The 19127-nt window shown below is 36.5% G+C and overlaps 2 protein-coding genes across 3 annotated transcripts in view; both read left to right on the forward strand.

Annotated features, from left to right (window-relative positions):
• LOC118806041 (cytosolic phospholipase A2 gamma-like) overlaps positions 1-9139 on the forward strand; it is a 36896-nt gene extending 27757 nt beyond the window's left edge. For both annotated transcript variants that reach the window (XM_036567307.1, XM_036567308.1), the window contains 7 exons: positions 718-795; positions 890-1045; positions 2377-2526; positions 3209-3295; positions 5076-5230; positions 8329-8494; positions 8639-9139. In XM_036567307.1, coding sequence (XP_036423200.1) covers positions 718-795; positions 890-1045; positions 2377-2526; positions 3209-3295; positions 5076-5230; positions 8329-8494; positions 8639-8802 — 956 coding nt within the window. In that variant the 3' untranslated portion in view covers positions 8803-9139. The remainder of the gene's footprint in view (positions 1-717; positions 796-889; positions 1046-2376; positions 2527-3208; positions 3296-5075; positions 5231-8328; positions 8495-8638) is intronic.
• Positions 1-19127, forward strand: part of LOC118806042 (cytosolic phospholipase A2 gamma-like) — a 58152-nt gene that overhangs the window by 7023 nt on the left and 32002 nt on the right. The gene's annotated exons all lie outside the window — the stretch shown is intronic.

Raw genomic sequence — 19127 nt, forward strand, 5'->3', positions numbered from 1 at the left:
ACATGTTAAAAACAAAATGGTTTATTAGAATTCATTGGTCACCAGTCATTTAAAAAATGGAAGGATAAAGGCATCACATATCTAGAACACTTGTTTAAAATGTTTGAATGTACATGAGGCGCTGTTACAAAGCCATTTGGAGTTGAAAAGCGTCAAAAATAATATGATGGAAATGTTGACACGTTTTATGCCATGTACATGTGTATGACTGCACCAATCAATACAAACGGACAAAACATCAAAATCAACATTCATCTAAAAGAGAGAGTTATTGACATGCTCGGGTTACTTATTCCCACTTTGTCATTGACAGTCATTGAGGTAACAAGTATGAATATACCAACACTAAAGGTTCACGCCAAAGCACTTTTACATACTTAAAAACAGTGCTGTAGTCAAGACCACTAGAGCTCAGTCCAAGTCAAGACAGACACTGAGACACATTGTGTCCAAATCAGGAACAAGACTGTTAGTACTTGAGTCTGAGTCAAGCCCAAGGCCAAGACTGAGACAAAATCGAGACCAGGTTAAGATTTTTTTCAGGACATAAGCATAAAAAAAGATTATTAAACAATGTAGAGCCTAAAACATTATTAATGATATTATAATATATCAGTGGTGATGAATGTTCAAGAACACACATAAATCCATTTACAACAAGTTTTTTCAATGCTGTAATCTTGCTGACTGTTACTTATTTGTTTGGAATTTCTACAGGTCTGTGTGGCAGTGCCTTCGCAGATATGGAAGAGATCCTTAAGTTACTCTATGAGGCCCTAAAACACCTGATTAAAAGTATGAACCTCTCACTGTTCTTCTGTAAATCTTCTGATTTATTCCTTTTGTTTGTAACAAAAACTTTTTTTTTCCCCCTAACTACCCTAACTAGACAAAATAGGAAGCACAGAAGAAAGTCAAACATCACAAACACCAGATGTGCAGAATGGTTGTGAGGTGCTGTTAACACTTGTGGATCTGAACCTTTGCATGTTAAAAAAGGAGGATCCTAAAATTTACCTCCAAACCATGAAGAACCTACTGAAAGGTAGTATTCCCATAATATCCCATACAGCTCAACTACCCCAACATTAAAAAGACTATATATATATATATAAATATGTGTGTGTGTGTGTGTGTGTGTGTGTGTGTGTGTGTGTGTGTCATACTTTGGTCTTTAGTAACACAATATTTTTTTTCTTTTTTGAAAACATAGTTATTATGTTATGTATGTTAAGTTAGAAGCTTTTTGTAGTGCTTAACAAGGTTGTTGAACACTTGTTCAGAGATCCTGGACCACCAGATTTTGGGGCTAAACTCTGCTAGTATTTAGTAAAATTCATTATGCCACTGATTTTCACAAAAGTCCCTGAACCACCGGCTGCAAAACAGCTCCAAAGCATCAATGATCCACCTCCAAATTTGAGAGTTGATATCTGGTGCTTTTAATCGTATGCAGTCCCTGCAGTACCAAGCATGACAATGGTGTGCATGACCAAACAGTTCAGTATTTGTCTCATCTGACCACATCACACCATTCCATTTGTAGTTGCAATGACATTTTGTGAAGGTCAGGCTGTACTTTGCACCTTGCTTTCAGGAAAGGCTTCCTTTGTGGAACTCATGTTGGTCATGTAGGCGGCATCTGACTGTGAAAATTTGAAAACCTCTAGATTCACCTAAACTGTGCAGTTCTGAAACTGTGATCTTTGGGTTCCTCTTAGCCTCTCTTACTATCCAGCTCACTGTACGTGGGGGCAGTATGATCATGCGTCCTCTTCCTGACATGTCAACTGTTCCATGCTTTGAAGCTTTTTTTATCATCACACTGGATCTGCTTGATTGTAATTTAAACTGACTACTTTTTTATGAGTATTTACTAATCTGTGCAGTTTTTCAACCTCCATTTTGAGTATCATTTAAGTTGACAGCCCTCTGGTTTTACCCATGTTGATGGTTGATGAAAGCATTTTAAAAGGGTGTAACCTTATATTTATATGCAAGGAAATTGGAAATGGTCCTGGAAACTAGGAGCAATAAAAAGAAAGATTTTATTTTATTTTAAAGATTTATTTTATTTTATTTTATTTTAAAGATTTATTTTATTTTAAAGATTTATTTTTATTTTAAGATGCAAATGTATTTGGTTATATTTAAATGAGTCTTTACAAAAAATGACTGTAGTATTCTTGTAATAAAATAACTCTGATTTTTATAGATAAATGGTATTTTAGATAACAATTTTTTGAGGAACAATTGAAGCATTATATGTATTATTGATTTTATGATTGTTTTTGCCGAGTTTCTTGAGGGGTGCCAATAATTCTGTAGTTTACTGTATATCTGTGTGTGTTTACTGAAAAACATTTCTCTACTTAGATAAACATGATGAAGCAGAACAGATGACTCTTCATCTAGAGAGGCTGATGACATCAGAAGGGAAAATCCCAGAGGCAGAGTTAAAGGATTACACCCTGCATCTATGCAGTTCTATCAGTGACATGTTTAAGGTGCAGGGTTTTTTGGACAGTGAGTAAAATCTGTCTACTGCTGCATTTTTAAAACACATTGACTCTACTGCTGAATAACTTAATAATACTAAAATACAAACTAAGACTTAGACATCAGATTGATTTAAGATACACTAAATGCATTTTATTTGTATATTTTGTTATTCCAACCATAATGGTGTTTCAGTGAACTAGTGTTATCCTGTAATGCTTTAATAAGAAAGACATCCAGTTAGCGTTAGCTTTGTAGTATTAAAAACTGGCATGAGTGCATGTAACTGCTGTGATGTCATATTTGGTACATGATTGTTAATGTAGTGCAATGATCATTTTTTGAACAGCACTTAATATTAACAGTGCACATAAACATTCATGCATTTTGACTAGACCCAGATTTAGGTCTGGATTTTACGGTTCTGTGTTTTTATTTATGTATTATAACAAAACCAAACTTCAAGAAAGCTGTGGGTGCACATTAGAGCACATTAGAGCTGTATACTAGAAACACAGGAGTGCAACCACTGTAATCAACTGCTGTTAATAAGCTATATTTAGAAATATTATAAAATAAATGTGATTTGATAACACATTAACAGTTCTACATGTTTTCAGTCAGGAATTCACTATAAAAATCTAAAGTCAGTATATATTAGAAATCTGGTGTCAACCTTATTTTGTTTTATTAAATCTTATTTTGTCAGAAATTTGGATTGCCATCGTGAAAGCCATAGAGAAAATGGTGCACTGGATCTGGGGAACAACTTACGACTACCTCTACAAGATGAAAGGTGAGATATTAACTATTTTAACTACAGTGTAGGGTTATGCATGACTTACAAGTCCAAAAATATGCGAACACTTCAGTTCAACATTATGTAAAAAGCTGATTTCCTCTTAGAGGGGTGTAAAACTAAGCTCACCTAGTGCAATGTGAGGCAGAAAATGACAAAAGCATGGTGAGTAAACTGCAGCACAGCTGTAGTTAAAACTTAAAACCAACTTGTCATTGTCTGCTTTTCAGTGAGCTGTTTTGGTAGAGCACTAATGCACATAGACCTGCATCTCCATGTGGATACACATATTTTTTGAAAACATGATTTTTGGCCTCCTGCCCACATGGAAACAGTGTTTTTGGTCCAGATGCCATTAAATGTTAATAATGATTTATGATAGACCTGCATATATGATCTGCAAAATGACAGATCTTGATAGTGGCACGGTGGCGCAGTGGGTAGCGCTGTCACCTCACAGCAAGAATGGCCTGGGTTCGATTCCTGGCTGGGTGACTAGGGTCGTTTCTGCGTGGGTTTCCTCCAGGTACTCTGGTTTCCTTCCACAGTCCAAAAACATGCAGTCAGGCTGATTGGACACGCTAAATTGCCCCTAGGAGTGTGTGTGTGTGTGTGTGTGTGTGTCTGTCTGTCTGCCCTGCGATGGACTGGCGACCTGTCCAGGCTGTATCCTGCCTTCTGCCCAATGACAGCTGGGATAGGCTCCAGCGACCCAGAAGGATAAGCAGTTTAGATGATGTATGTATATATATATAATACTGCTGCTATTAAAATCTGTGTGTGTGTGTGTACATAATCTTTATCTTTGATAGTTCTAACAAGTAGTGTTTATTAACCAAAAGAATAGTAATCTTCACACTGTAAGATAGGCCTTAGCTTGCCTGGGAACTCTTTTTAACAAAGAGGCCTCTAGAAGCTTGTGAGAATCTGCTGTGTGAAAAGAAAGAGCTGTCCTTGAGATGATAAGAACTAGTCTCTGGAGTAAGTGAATTTACAATGTGACCAGTCAAAAGCTAATGCCCTTGGAGAGTGGAACATCCTGGTACAGCTAAGATAAGATATTTTTAAAAAACATATATGTTTGGAAATAAGGGTTCCCAAGGAAAAGTGTAAGGTTTGGAAATGATGGGAACTAAGATGGTATAGAATTTTATAGAAAGGGAGGGGTGATTACTTTATCACCCCAAACAGGATATAAAAATGGGTGTTTTGCGAATGATCTTTGCCTTGTGGTTGTCCAGGAACCATCTTGCCATTCAAGCTCAATAAAGAAGAAGGCCGTTTCCTTTCTTCTACAAGAACTCAGCGACTGAAGTCTCTTATTTTACTTTGCTCTTTTACACTTAGACATTTTTCTTATTTTGTAAGAAGAAGTTATATTGCAGTTAGCTCTTAAGATAATAGCATTAGAACATGCTAGAAGAATCCATCTTCTGTCAAGGGGCCTTGGGCACAGAAGAGAGGCTCTTAGCCCCGACACAAACATCACATCATCTGTAAGAAAGCTGAAGAAGGAAAGAGGATGGCTTCTACAACAGGATAATGATCCTAAACACACTTTAAAATCCACAGTGGACTACCTGAAAACACACAAGCTGAAAGTTTTGCCAGTTCCCTAACTTAAACATTAAGCAAGATACTTTCATTCCAGATAGAGCAAAGTCAAGAAAAGAGGAGTGGAAAACATAACAATCAGTATACTAAAAGAATGATTAAATGAAGCCATAGGAGAGCTTTAATATCCTTATAAAGTATTATTATTTGACTGTGTCATCAGTGGAAGATGTCGACCCCAGTGTCCTTGACTCAAAGACGAGAGAATATGAAGATGCTGGAGCGTTACTCAACTCACCCTATTTCTCAGTGCTGAGACAAGAACGCGACATCGACCTCATCATTTCCGTTGACTGCAATGGATTGAAGCCATTTGAGGTACTTACTACATACACACACACAAACACACACACACGGTGAAAGCATGGCTTTTTTTAGTCAAATAGAGCTTGCAAATGTGATGCCACAACACAGTGATGTATAGGTGATTGACCATTGTGGCAGGGTTGGTCGGTCAATGCTGGTTCAGAATAGTTTAAGGAATAAAAATTTCTTACCTGCTTTCCTTGATTTCCACTGATCTGTATCCAACATGCTTACTAAATACATTTACAGAGCTGACTAGCAAGAGGATCTGCATGATTTTAGAACACTGATCAGAGCAAAATCAAGGACAGCAGAGATGAAATCTCAGCTTTGTAGTGAGGTATGCGTTAACCTCTTAAAATCCCAGTCTTTTTACATGCGAAGGCTTATTATTCAGTAACTACAAGCACTTCAGTGGGTGGAGTATTGGACAGTTGTTTTGCTGATAGATGTGCTCACAATGACAATGTACGAGGTGAGGGCATTGCAGGGGCGCTGCAGGGGCAATGCAAGCATGGGGGTGGAGCATTGTTCTGTTGGCAGCAAACAACTTTCCTCTTTAAGGCATAAACACCCACCCCACAGAGAGGTGGAAGCCAGGGACTAGGCACAAATTTTGGGGTGGCATCTGGGGTGGCCAACCAGTTTTCAGGGGGGCCTTGGCCACTCCGGACACCTCTCCACCATTCCAGGCATGCCAAAGTGTACTGATTAATTACTCAGTAGGTAATAGTGAATTAATAATATGCATATGCATCATTTTTGCCATGACAGTCCTGCTGGCCATTAGCTCCTTGAACTTTAGATTACAATAATAAAAATTAATCTCAAGAGGGAGTAAATATTACATTCACAGCCTTCAAACATTTCACTGATTTGGAGCACCATATAAGAACCACTCTTTCCATCAGAACTGTAGTTATATCAGCATCTGAATCTCTTTTTACAACACTTTAAAGGCCAAGCACACCAAAGTCCTACTCATGCATGCAGTGAAACACCACATACACACTAGTGAACACACACACTAGGGGGCAGTGAGCACACTTGACCATTGCACTGGGCAGCCCTATCCACAGCACCTGGGGAGCAGTTGGGGGTTAGGTGCCTTGCTCAAGGGCACTTCAGTCACGTACCGTCGGCTCAGGAGATCAAACCGGCAACCTTCCGGTCACAGGGATGGTTCCCTAACCTCCAGCCCATGACTGCCCCCTAGTGCATAATTATTGGTAGCGCTCTACAGGAAACTACAGCTAAAATATTTCGATGGCCTAAATCACCTTATCAGAGGGTGAGTAACAACATTTAGCTGATTAGTATGTATGAGTATGTGTGTGCATGTGTAAATACAAGCTGTGTGTATGTGTGTGTGTTTCATAGGTGTGTGCAAATAGCCTGTGTGTGTATGTGCAAGTAGTGAGCACGTATGCAAGTGTTTTAGTGTATTTTACCATCAATGCCCATCAACAAGCAAGTAAAAATAATGTGTTGTTAGGCAGTGAAGTTATTTATTATCTGGGTTATATGAATACAGTCAGAAAAACAAAGGCTCTTCTCACTGTAGCACCTGAATAAGTTTAATGAAATACTGTATATATATATAAAAAAAATGGTATAGCTTACACACGTCAAATTTTTATTGGTTAATTGTACTTATTCTAATGTTAGTGTTTCTGAAACAAATAAATATTTAGTGCCCAGATAAATAACTTCACGTATCGTTTGCTAAGATGTCTGTTATTGTTTGTTTAAAATAAGAAATGATTCCAGATTAAAATGTAGATCATGTGATACTAACTAGGCTATTTAGTATGATACCCATCCATGAAGTATGACAGCACCATAATCAGCTCAGCCATTAAAACATCACAGTGTAAATAAAGATCTATTGCAATAAAGATCAAATGATATTTTGAATACTTTGACACATTAAGTTAAAGAGATACCTTTAATCCTTTAAATGTAACAGTACTTTTGTATGTATGACACACTGTTCCTAAGTACTCAGTAATGTAATGAAATCGGTTAGTCTGAAAATCATTAAGGGAGATCTTCTCAATTGGACAATCTCCCAATTCTACCGATGGGCAGTCTGAGCCTGCAGAGGCTCAATCAAAAAAAAAAAAATTGGGGGGGCGGTCGGAGAAAGAGTGATTTGCCATGTACACACTGAAGAAAGATGGTTATTCAAGGGTTCTTTAGTAAAGAAAATGTTTTACATAGAACCATGAACACTTAATGAACCCTTTACATGATTTACGGGGTCTTTGCATTATGGAATAGTTCTTCAGATTGATGGAGAATGTGTGTAGATGGTTGTATATAGAACCTTTTTGAGAAGGATTCTATTTAGCAGCAAAAAGGGTTCTTCTATTGTTACAGGCTTGACATCGTAGCAATAGCAGAACCCTTTTTGGTGCTGTATAGAACCCTTCTCAGAAACCATCTACAGCACTGCAATTTGCAGTCTGAACAACCCTTTCACGACGCAAAGAAGCCTTTAATCATCCAAAGGGTTCTTTGAGTGTTCATGGTTCTATATAGAACCATTTTCTTTACTAAAGAACCCTTGAAAAAAGTCTTTTTAAGAGTGTTTTACAAAATAAATCGAAAACAGTATTTTGATGAGAAACAGTATATTTTGCCAAAAGCATCAAATGCATATCACAAACTAAAATGTTGTATTTGAAATATGTATTTACCATACAGACAGATATAGAGGTTTAATTTGTCATGATACCCACAGTTACTATCTTTTCAGCTGCTCTTCATATCAAACCCTTAAATGGCCAGCACCCTCCAATGGGTCCAAAGTGTTACTACACGCTTCTATAACCTAAGACTAACACAGCTTGCATTGTCAATTCAAAGCAAAATTTAGTTTAGGTGAAGAAAATGAATATTTTATATCAATTCAATACTAAACAACACTTCACATCAACTTCTGCCATTTAAACCTTTTAAAGTAAACAAGTCAATCACTTGTTTTAATACATGTTTACCTGGGTTGACCTGTAAAAACATCATGCTCTTGCTTTCACATCATTGCATGAGAGTGTATTTACAGGGGTGGAGTTAATATTCAATAGAGAATTGCCTTTTTTTTGCAGACGGTGGTTCAGACTGCTGAACTATGCAAAGAGCTTAAGATTCCTTTCCCTGAAGTTGCTATACCTCCTGAAGGTAAAGAACCACAGGACTTCTATGTGTTTAGAGGATACAGCAAAGCTCCAACTGTGATTCACATCCCTCTTTTCAATGCAGTGAACTGCAAAGGTAACTCCAGCATAATGAAAACATACATTCTTGTATGTAACTGGTTTCACTGTAATGACTGATGATGATGTTTACTTTACTCTGTGTATTGTGAAGTAGCAGAAATGCAGCAGTGCTCTAAACAGTAAATGTCTGTTTCCTCAGGAGAAGTTCTGGAGTGGATGAAAAGATATCACACCTTTCGAATGGACTACAGTCACAGTGAGATCACAGATCTTCTGGACAAAGCTGGATTAAACATCAAAAACAACAAAGAGAAACTGCTCAAGGAGATTGAAAATGTCATTAAAGAGAAAAAAATGAAGTAAAATGAAACAACAGAAAATACAAATACTTCAAATACATGCCAGATATCAGTCTTTTTGGATCTGGGTAGTCAGTATGTTCTTTTTCATGTATCAGTAAAATAAATAATCAGCATACAATTTTATGTGTAATAATAGCAAAATTGTAGTTACATTCATAGAGCACAGAATATCAACTTTGGGCACATTTTTTTTTGTTTACATTCATGATGGTTTGTTTAGTGTCTCATTATAGGATCATTATCATAAATGATTTATAAACTAAACTAAAAATAACTAAAAAAAAGGCCATATTCAGCAAAAAGATTCTTTTTCTTTTTTTTGGAAATTGGAAAATGGCTCAACCTGTGAGTTATACATTGTATAGGGTATGTACACTGCATTTGTCAGCCTGTGTTTGAACTGAATATTAATTTGCTTGGTTGTCTGTGCTTCAGAGGAGTTTGTGATTTTTACATGCACAGTTCTGTGTTTTCACAGAACTACACAATGTTCAAAATTACTTATTAAAAATCCACAAGCAACAGTAAATTCTTTGCACAATGCATAATCAGAGTTTATTAGGAAGTACTTTGTGAACTTGTAGAATTCATATGGAATGTTATTAAAAGGAAGAAATGAAATTCCATCACACTTTAATATTAATATGTGCAAGAGCAATTTACTAGATACTAAGATCCACTTATATAGACAAAAAAGATCCACTAAAAAAAACATCAATTAAGGGGTGACATGGGGAAAACTGTGGATAACAGGGACAAACAGAGCTCCTAGACCACCCTATGACTGTTGTAATGACATTTTGGGTATGTCAATAAAGTCTGACATTAATCTTCATTTAAATTTATTCCAATTGTGGCTGCACAATTACACGGGTACTTCCCCAATACAATAGACACAAACAGTATGTAACACATAGCAAACATGCACTAATACTATTAAATATATTGCTCTTTTACTATTGAACATCATATTGAACACGTGCCCTCATATGAATGCTGCTGCTTTAGTGATTACAAATAATAAAAGTTCAGTTATTTGCCAAGAACTCCAGAGTGACCCCTACATGTAATGCAATAATATAACATTACAATAAGGCAGAAGCATGCTAGTAACATGTGTGTGTAACCAGGGAGAGGGAGTATGCAGCAGGAAGTTTAATGTCAGTGGGGGTCAGGAACCACTGCCCTACAACAACAACAACTTGTTGAGGTTGGAAACAGGCTCCAGTTACTGTCAGCCCAATTTTCCCATTCCCAGTTTACACACAACACTCTAGCTCACCTGGAAACAGCGTTCCACAATGTCCATCAGGCTTTATCATCTGAAAGCGACCCTGTTACACTAAGTGAACCAGCCACCAGTGCCACATATCAATTACGAATGTCTGTCAATGAATAAGACGTCAGTGTCAGTCCAATTAACTACAACAACAACAAAACAACAACACTACTACTACTAATAATAATGATGATAATAATAATAATAATAATAATAATAATAATCTTTTTTAATTCTAAAATAAAACTAATCTGCCCAGCCAATCTGTTCAGCCATCATGGACAGGGTCAGTTACATTCTCAACAGAGAAAATACAGTTGTAGGTTGGAGTAGGCTGGTGTGCATCACGTAACTCAGTCCCAGTCTGGCCCTGATGGAACCACAAGGACTCAGACTAACCAAGACTCCTGCTGGCAGTGTTAACCATTCAAACTGATCAGACATATCCCAACCCTTTATTTGCTGATTGAGTCACTCAGAATGAACTGACCTATGAAAACTGGAGAGATAATTCCATAGAAACGGTGATACTCGTTCAGGTTACAATGTTTCTTAAACGTTAAAATGGATGTGAAGCTCAACTGATTTTCTAATAATAATTTGGCTGAGCATTTATAAAGACTTCCATGGTTGATCCTCAGGGTGAAATGCGGTTAAAGTTTTGAACAATGTTGCAACAAAAGACACAAGACAGCTGTCAATTAAACAGTGAATGAAGGCAGCACCGGCTCTGCCCATTAAGCCACATAAGCTGCTGCTTAGGGCTCTGCGGCCACCAGGTGGCCACCTAACAACTTCTGAATTGTTACTGTACTATTATAAAGCCCTGTTGGTGGTGGAACACTTGCCCCCTTAATGATTAATAATTTAGCACAAGAATGTTAAAATGATGCGAATGAAATTTCAACAAATCACTGCTGCCCCCATAAAAACATGAATCAAATGGCAGCTTTACAGGAAAAGGCAAAGAATTGTTTACTTTTAATGTAAGTGTAGCACACCATGTGCTGTCCCTGGAGCAAGAAGGATGCTTGAGACAGAAGAAAGAGTTGCAGCAAGTTTTTTCTTTACATGCAAAACATGCATGGTTGTCAGCTTGCCAGTCCCCCAGAGGAAAAAAGTTCAGTTTAAATCCAACTGAGTAGACTCTTTCTTAAAAGCAGTTTCTTTAACCAAAGTCTGTCCAACTGTATCAGTTTAACTTTAAAACAGTTCTCTCAATGAAACTCAATGAATCCACAGTCAGCTCACTCATGTTACTTATTTCATGTTAAACATAATTTCTGAATATCAACATTTACATCATTTGCCACAATTCTAGTAACAGTTCTACTTCTATATAACCAACAAACACACAAAATAGCTCTTTGCATAATGTCTACACACATTCAAAATGGCTGATTTACTACACATACTACAGCATCTCTGGTTTTAATTAGTTGGCTCGACGTCCATAAAGATCACAAAGAACTTGTAATTATAACATATGCTATCTTTTAAACAAAGAAATATAAACTTTACACATCCAATTCAACCTTTGTGCATGTAATATTTTGAATTTTATCTCAATATGTTTTGTTTTGTGTTTGGAAAAGGTTTGGGAAAAGTTTTGTATACTCGCCAAGTCCTTTTTTTATCAGTTTTACATCACCATCCAATGTCCACGGAGAAGACTGCAGTTTTAAGTCGCAGGTTCACTCTATTAGCAAAGTTTATTCACAGATAAAATCTATTTTTAAGATAGATAGAAAGAACCATTACAGATAAAAGTGTACAGTAACGAGAGTAAATTTAATATGTTACTATCCACCTCTAATGTAAAAATATATACTGTATGTATAAATAAATATGAAAAGTTTTAGATATAAATGCTGTAAAAAATGTCCTTATACAAATTGCACTCATTGTGTCATTATAAAATTTGTGGCAGTTAGTTCTAGAAATCATGGTGAGGCTGAAGGAGCTTCTCAGGGACAGTGATGAATAAGGGTGAGTTTGTGTGTAAATTTGAAATGGACTGAAAGTACATTAAACAACAACAACAACAACAACAGTGTCTAAATACTTGTTTCCCCTCACTGTGTTTTAACACACTTGTAATTATAATTATTAAAAAATGTAATGATTTCATGATGATTTTTGCTTTATCAAAGCAATAAGACCCCAAAGGTCATGCATTGTAGTGATTTTACTCAGCTTTGCATTGTGCCTTAACCATGAGAAAATCCCTGTAAGCTCAAATGGCTTTTTTATTTTAGATTAATATTTAAATTTGGTCATTAAATAATGACCAAAAAAAACCTTTTCTTCTTACATAGTTTCAGAGAGTCCTCTCCCTAAGTTTGTCAAAACCATAACCTTAGTTGCAGAGGCAGTCTTGTCTATCTCTGAGTTGGCTGTGTCCTCCCTGTGATAACTGTGAAGAAATGATAACTGTATAGAAATATTTGATTTTGCATTAAATGATTTCCTTTTATACTACATTTGCATTTTTGTGCAACTCAAATGTTTTTGGTTTATGAATTTTAAGATGGACCAGCTATGTGCAGCCTAAAATTTGAATGGTGATTAGGTAGCACAGCTAATCAGCTATTTTTTTTTTTTTGCATCAGTGGCCATCATCAAAGCTGTAGAGTTTTCTGATTTAATGCGCCCATGAACATCTCAAATTACAGAAAACATCTGATGAATAGTAGTAACGAGATTGCAGAGAATCTGTAAAGTATAAAATATTGGCGTCCTGAACAAACAGTACAGACTTTCTAGAGTACTGCTTTTGCCCTTCTCAGTATCACTACTGCTGGACTATAAAGACATTTTACTTCTACTAATATTCCTAAAAGATTCTGAGAATCTGGAGAAATCTCTGTATGCAAGGGACAAGGCCAAAAACCCTCCAGATTCTCTAGTGGAAATCACTGCATGGGCTCAGAAACATCTCTGAAAATCACTGTCTGTGAAAACAGTTTGTCGCTGCATCCACAAATGCAAGTTAAAACTCTAAAACGCAAAGACGAAATCATATATGAACAGGATCCAGAAATGCTGCCACCTTCTCTGGGCCCAAGCTCATTTAAAATGGACTGATGGGAAGTGGAAAAGTGTCCTGTGGTCTGACGAATCAACATTTGATTTTTTTTTTTTTGGAAATCATGGACACTGTGTCCTCTGGGCTAAAGACAACTCGGGTTGTTATCAGCACACAGTTCAAAAGCCAGTATTCATGATGGTATAAGGGTGCATTAGTGCACATGGCATGGGTGACATGCACAGTTGTAAAGGCACCATTTATGCTGAACGATATATACATGTTATGGCAACACATGGTGCCATCCAGGTGATGTTTTTTTCAGGGAAGGCCTTGATTATTTCAGCAAGACAATGTCAAACCACATTCTGCATGTATTACAACAGCACAGCTCCATATTAAAAGAGTCTGGGTGCTAAACTGAGACCCCGAACTGTAGCAGTTGGTCTCCTCAGTTCCCAAAAGCTTACAGAGTATTGTTAAAAGAAAAGGTGATGAAACACAGTGGTAAACATGGCCCCATCCCAACTTTTTTGGAATGTGTTGCTGGCATCAAATTCAAAATGGGTAGATATTTTTCAAAAACAATACAATTTCTCAGTTTTAGCATTGATATATTGTCTTTGTAGTACTTTCAATGAAATATAGGGTTTAAATGATTTGCACATCATTGCATTTTGTTTTGGAAATTGGGTTGTACACAATTGGACCTTAAAATCAGTGTTGTACCTTTGAGGGTACATTTATATTGTTTGTACCTTGATGAATGAAAAATATATCTGCAAATACCTTTATGTCTAACAGTGTACTCTGGGCAACCAGGCACAGTAGTGGTGCAATGTTATTGCCATGTCATGTATTTCTCTTGTATTGCTTATCTTTTTATAACTTAACACTAAACATAGCACAACACTTTCATAGTTGTGTAAATGACTTCATATCACTTTGGCTCGTTTAAAAAGTTTATCTATATAGATATACATTTTCTTGGTAACTGGCACCTTCATCCCCACCCACCTACCCGCACCACCTGCACACAATCATAAATACACACTAGGCTGTAAATTGTAAGAAAATTAAATGATAATCCATCTCAATAGAAAACCATAAAGTTCCACTGCTGTCGTGACTTTCAGCCCCAGTCAATTTGGAACTAGTCTGAAGTTAAACGCAACTAAAAAATAAAGATCATGATTTTCTCATCGTCTTTTAAGTAAGACTTCATTCAGTTCTTCAGTGAAGACTGTATAACATTAAAGTGTTTGATTTCAGCAAATTTATTTCTTGATGTTGTTCTGGATTATTTGACTTCATTTTCTGAAAAATGAAGAAAAAGAAATGAGGATGCAGCCTCATAATACGCACTGATTTATTGAAAACTGCTTTTCATTTTGTGCCGTTTATCTATCAGCAGCAGCTAATGTGATAAACCTGCATTCAAATCTTGTGAAGGTCTGGATTACATCAGTAGTGCTCCAACAATTAGGGAGAAAGGAGAAGTGGGAGCTCCAGCTTTTTTATGGACACACATTAGTTATGACGCTAAATGAAATGTGAAACTTGGGGCCCCCTTCTGCTGGGGGCCCTGGATTGTTAGACCTTTTAGTTATTGCTAACAAAGGTATTTTCTTTTGGTATTTTTTTTTCTGTCTTTAACATTAATAAATATAAACCAAAAATTATATGTATATGATTAATGCTAATGATGCTAATATTCTACACGTTTCACACTGTAGGATGCTGTAGAAATTAAAATAATAAAATAATAAAATGACTTGCAAAATCCATAATGCCTCATGTTTAAAAAGCTCACTGCTCAAAAAACCTTTTAGCTTAGTTATTTTTAAAGAAACTGTATTATTTATAGATTACTGTTTAGTAACATTTGCTTTTTGTTTCCTCTTGCTGTTCACAAAATGCATTAACGTGTGAATGAACCATCAGTTCATGTCTAATTTATAAGATTTCAGTCTCCGCTGTATAAGTTATTATTGGATAACTATTATTAATAAGGTGAGATTATGAAGTGATTTCGAATTTTTGAAAGGTGTTGTATGAATTATACATTCTGTAAATCTCAGATGACAAATTAATACAAGATTCATGAAGAGGGCTTCTTATCTTGGTTAGATTTTCTTTGTTTGTGGAATAAATGCTGAATTGTCTGCTGTTTACAGTATTTCCCCCTTAACCCTGCATAGGTTTAGACATCATGACCCTTCACATGCTAAACTCATGTACAGATATGGTTTGAAATGAGCCGACTAACTATAGTATTGTCAGTTACTGAGAGTTTCCATCTATCGTGATTGTCAATGAATGAATGATTTAAATCTCTTAAACACACCATCTGTGGCTTTAGGGTGCGCAAAAGTAATTCTGTTTGTCCCTCATGGAGCACAAGTGGAGGCTTTTTGGATTTAATAGATTTTTATTATTTTACATCAGTTATAAAAACCAAAAAGATGGTCAGGATTTAGCCATTTTATTGTTTTATCAAGAAGTGAATTATAGGCTGTAAACACGCAATTTAGTAAACTTACAGCAAAAATGACCAAACCATAGCAAGAGCATGAAAAGAAAGTTATAACAAAAAGTTTCTTACCAGAAAATATACTTGTTTTCTCTCGTTCATGACAGATAATGTGGTGTTACTGTTCAGGTGTACACATACTTTTGGCAGCATAGTGCATGTGAGTGTATTAAGATATGTTTAGTTTGACTGTTGTCATAAGTGGAAGGAGCCCCCAGTGTGCTTAGCACAGAGAACAACACAACACAGCAGACTCTTACACAAACATAATGTTTGTCATCAGTGAAGCAGACTAAGTTACCTTTGATGTAACACATACACACACACACACACACACACTCAAACAAGAATCTTGTAATACTACTATGATGGGTTTCCACTGAATCCTGAATTATAACGGCTGTGCTGAAGTCTCAGGGCAGTTTTTCTGAGCGTTGTTTTTATTTATTTATTATTTTTTTTTTTTTATCTAGAAGACCATACTGGCCAAAGACTGACTGAGAACATAGTCAAACAGAAAAAAAGACACTCCCATGCTTGAGTAAACCTAATACTTTCCCAAGTGTGGCATAAATGTGTTTTAGACTATTAGACTCATTCAAGAGAACAGGGTTATTAATGGGCAAGATAAAAATTTTAAATCCCCTGTACATTATTAAGTATTTGCATTCTGCATAGGATGCAGTGTCCACATGAAGCATGCTGAGCATCTTTGGATCAATGAGACATAGGTAAAATATATGACTATATGCACACGACCTCTACCCCATACTTGAGTCTGCACTGTAGAGCTGCATGGTAATGAAATTCTGTCTGAAATATCATGTATTCCTCTGGTCTTGCTTATCTTTTTATAACTCGACAATAAACATTTCTCAACACTCTCAAGGTTGTATAAATGACTTCATATCAGACTGGCAGGTGTAAAAAGCTAGACTATATAGATTTACAGCTTCTTGGTAACTGGCGATTTCTCTTTCATCCCTTCATGTAGTATAACTAATATAACTTATTATTAATCACCTCATTATTATTTTATAGTAATGGAGGTCAAAATGCTTCCCATCATTTGTAAATAAAATAGCAAAGCAAATATGAATAAAACATAATATTCCCAAGTGATATGCAATTCACATAAACCCTATATTTAAATGAAAATAGTACAAAGACAACATATGAAATGTTGAAACTGAAAAATGTTATTGTTTTTTGAAAAAATATTTACCCACTTTGAATTTGATGCCAGCAACACATTCCAAAAAAGTTGGGACGGGGGCAGGTTTACCACTGTGCTGCATCACCTCTTTTAACAACGCTCTGTAAGTGTTTGAAAACTGAGGAGACCGACTGCTGTAGTTTTGAAACTGAAATGTTTTCTAATTCTGGCTTCATATAGGATTTCAGCTGCTCAACAGCTCAGGGTCTCCTTTATCGTATTTTTCTTTCATTCTCCATGCTCCATAATAAAAGAGTCCGGGTGCTAAACTGGCCTACCTGCAGTCCAGACCTGTCACCCACTGATAACATTTGGCACATTGTAAAATAAAAAATACAACAAAAGAGATCCAGAACTGTTGAGAAGCTGAGATTCTGTATCAAACAAGAATGAGAAAACATTGCACTTTCAAAACTAAAGTAATAGGCTTACAGAGTGTTGTTAAAAGAAGAGGTGATGAAACACAGTGGTAAACATGCCCCCGTCCCAACTTTTTTGGAACGTGCTATTGGCATCAAATTCAAAATGGGCATATATTTTTCAAAAAACAATACAATTTCTCAGTTTCAACATTTGATATGTTGTCTTTGTACTATTTTCCTTTTAAAAATATGGTTATAGAATAGTTTTCCTCCACCTGCGTAACATCGCTAAATTAAGAAATGCACTGTCGCTACAGGATGCAGAAACGTTAGTTCATGCCTTTATCACATCCAGGTTAGATTACTGTAACGCTCTGCTTTCTGGTTGTTCCAGCCAAAACCTTAACAACTGCAGCCAGAGTTCTCACCAAAACTGGTTGCCAGTTAAATTCCACACTGAGTACTAAATTCTTCTACTGACATATAAAGCTTTGAATGGCCTTGCTCCTCAGCACCTCAGTGACCTTATTTCCTACTATCAACCGACACGCCCACTTAGATCACAAGGTGCGGGCTCATTATTAGCACCCAGAATAAATAAAGTTACGTCAGAGGGAAGAGCCTTTTCATACAAAGCCCCCCAGCTTTGGAATAACCTACCAGTCTGTGTTCGGGACTCAGACACAGCCTCCATCTTTAAGTCTAGGCTAAAAACTTACCTGTTTAGTCAAGCCTTTAGTTAATTAGTTTTCCTGTTAGAAAAAGGCGCAGATCTGGGACAGAGAGTCTGATGGTAATCTGGAAATGTTGGTGCTGAACTAACTATCTGTCCCCCTTATCCCCCCCTCCCTCCTATCCCTCATGATTGAACTCATGATTTTCTGATGAAGGAGCAAATGCTTAGCCAATAGCGCTACACAGGCACTTCTGTTTACATGCCTACATGTCCAAAATGTAGGCTTGTGTAAGGTTCTCCTTTAGCTGCTGTAGCCAGTCAGCAGCCTGTCATTGTTGTCCACCCTCACACACACACACACACACACACACACACACACACATATACAGACACATACACACACAGACGCACACACGCTAACAGTAGGCCATGTAGGAGGAGAACAGAGTGAAGGACACAACACCTCCACACTTTTATTCCCCACGGGTTCACCCAACATCACATGTGTAATACAAATGTGTGGGGGGTGAACAGTGTGAAGTCACTGAAAATGTGCTATTTTATATGTTCTTCACAGAAAATGAGCAAAAGCCAAGGAATCTGAGGTTGAAATAATAATAAATCGCTTAATTTTTTATTTTGGTAAGCATTGAAAATGGGTCCCACCTACCTACAAAGGGTTAATTTTCCTGAATGTCATCACATCTCATACTGCAGGACTGACAGACCTGGTGGAGGAGTCTCTGTTTCTTAAAAACTACATCAATTTTCTTGACTGCCGTGATCTTGTAGCACTGCTGGCTTATCTATCTATCTATTATAGTATCTACAGATCTCCACGAAAGAATAACCATACATTCAAAAACAATTTTACTAACATTCTGAAAAAAAAATTAAATTGCCTATACAATGGGAGATTTTAATGTTGATTTTGTTTGGCAGCTTTCATACAACATTATTAATCAGTTATGTGCATCATTTTCCCGCTGATAATCCAGCTCACTAGAATAACATCAGATACTAAAACATAAACTGATAATATTATCACCAACATAACTGCTGTATCTAGTACTAATGGTGTACTATATGCTGACATTTCTGATCATCTTCTAGTCTTTTCCATAGCAACTACAGCTATACACACGGCTAGAGTAAGTATTACTGCCAGAAACTTCAATAGAAGCAACATTAACAAATTCATTGAATACATTTCAAATTGCACATGGAACTAC

This window comes from Colossoma macropomum, unplaced genomic scaffold (genome assembly GCF_904425465.1).
Source record: "Colossoma macropomum unplaced genomic scaffold, Colossoma_macropomum, whole genome shotgun sequence".
In the NCBI taxonomy this organism is placed as follows: domain Eukaryota; kingdom Metazoa; phylum Chordata; class Actinopteri; order Characiformes; family Serrasalmidae; genus Colossoma; species Colossoma macropomum.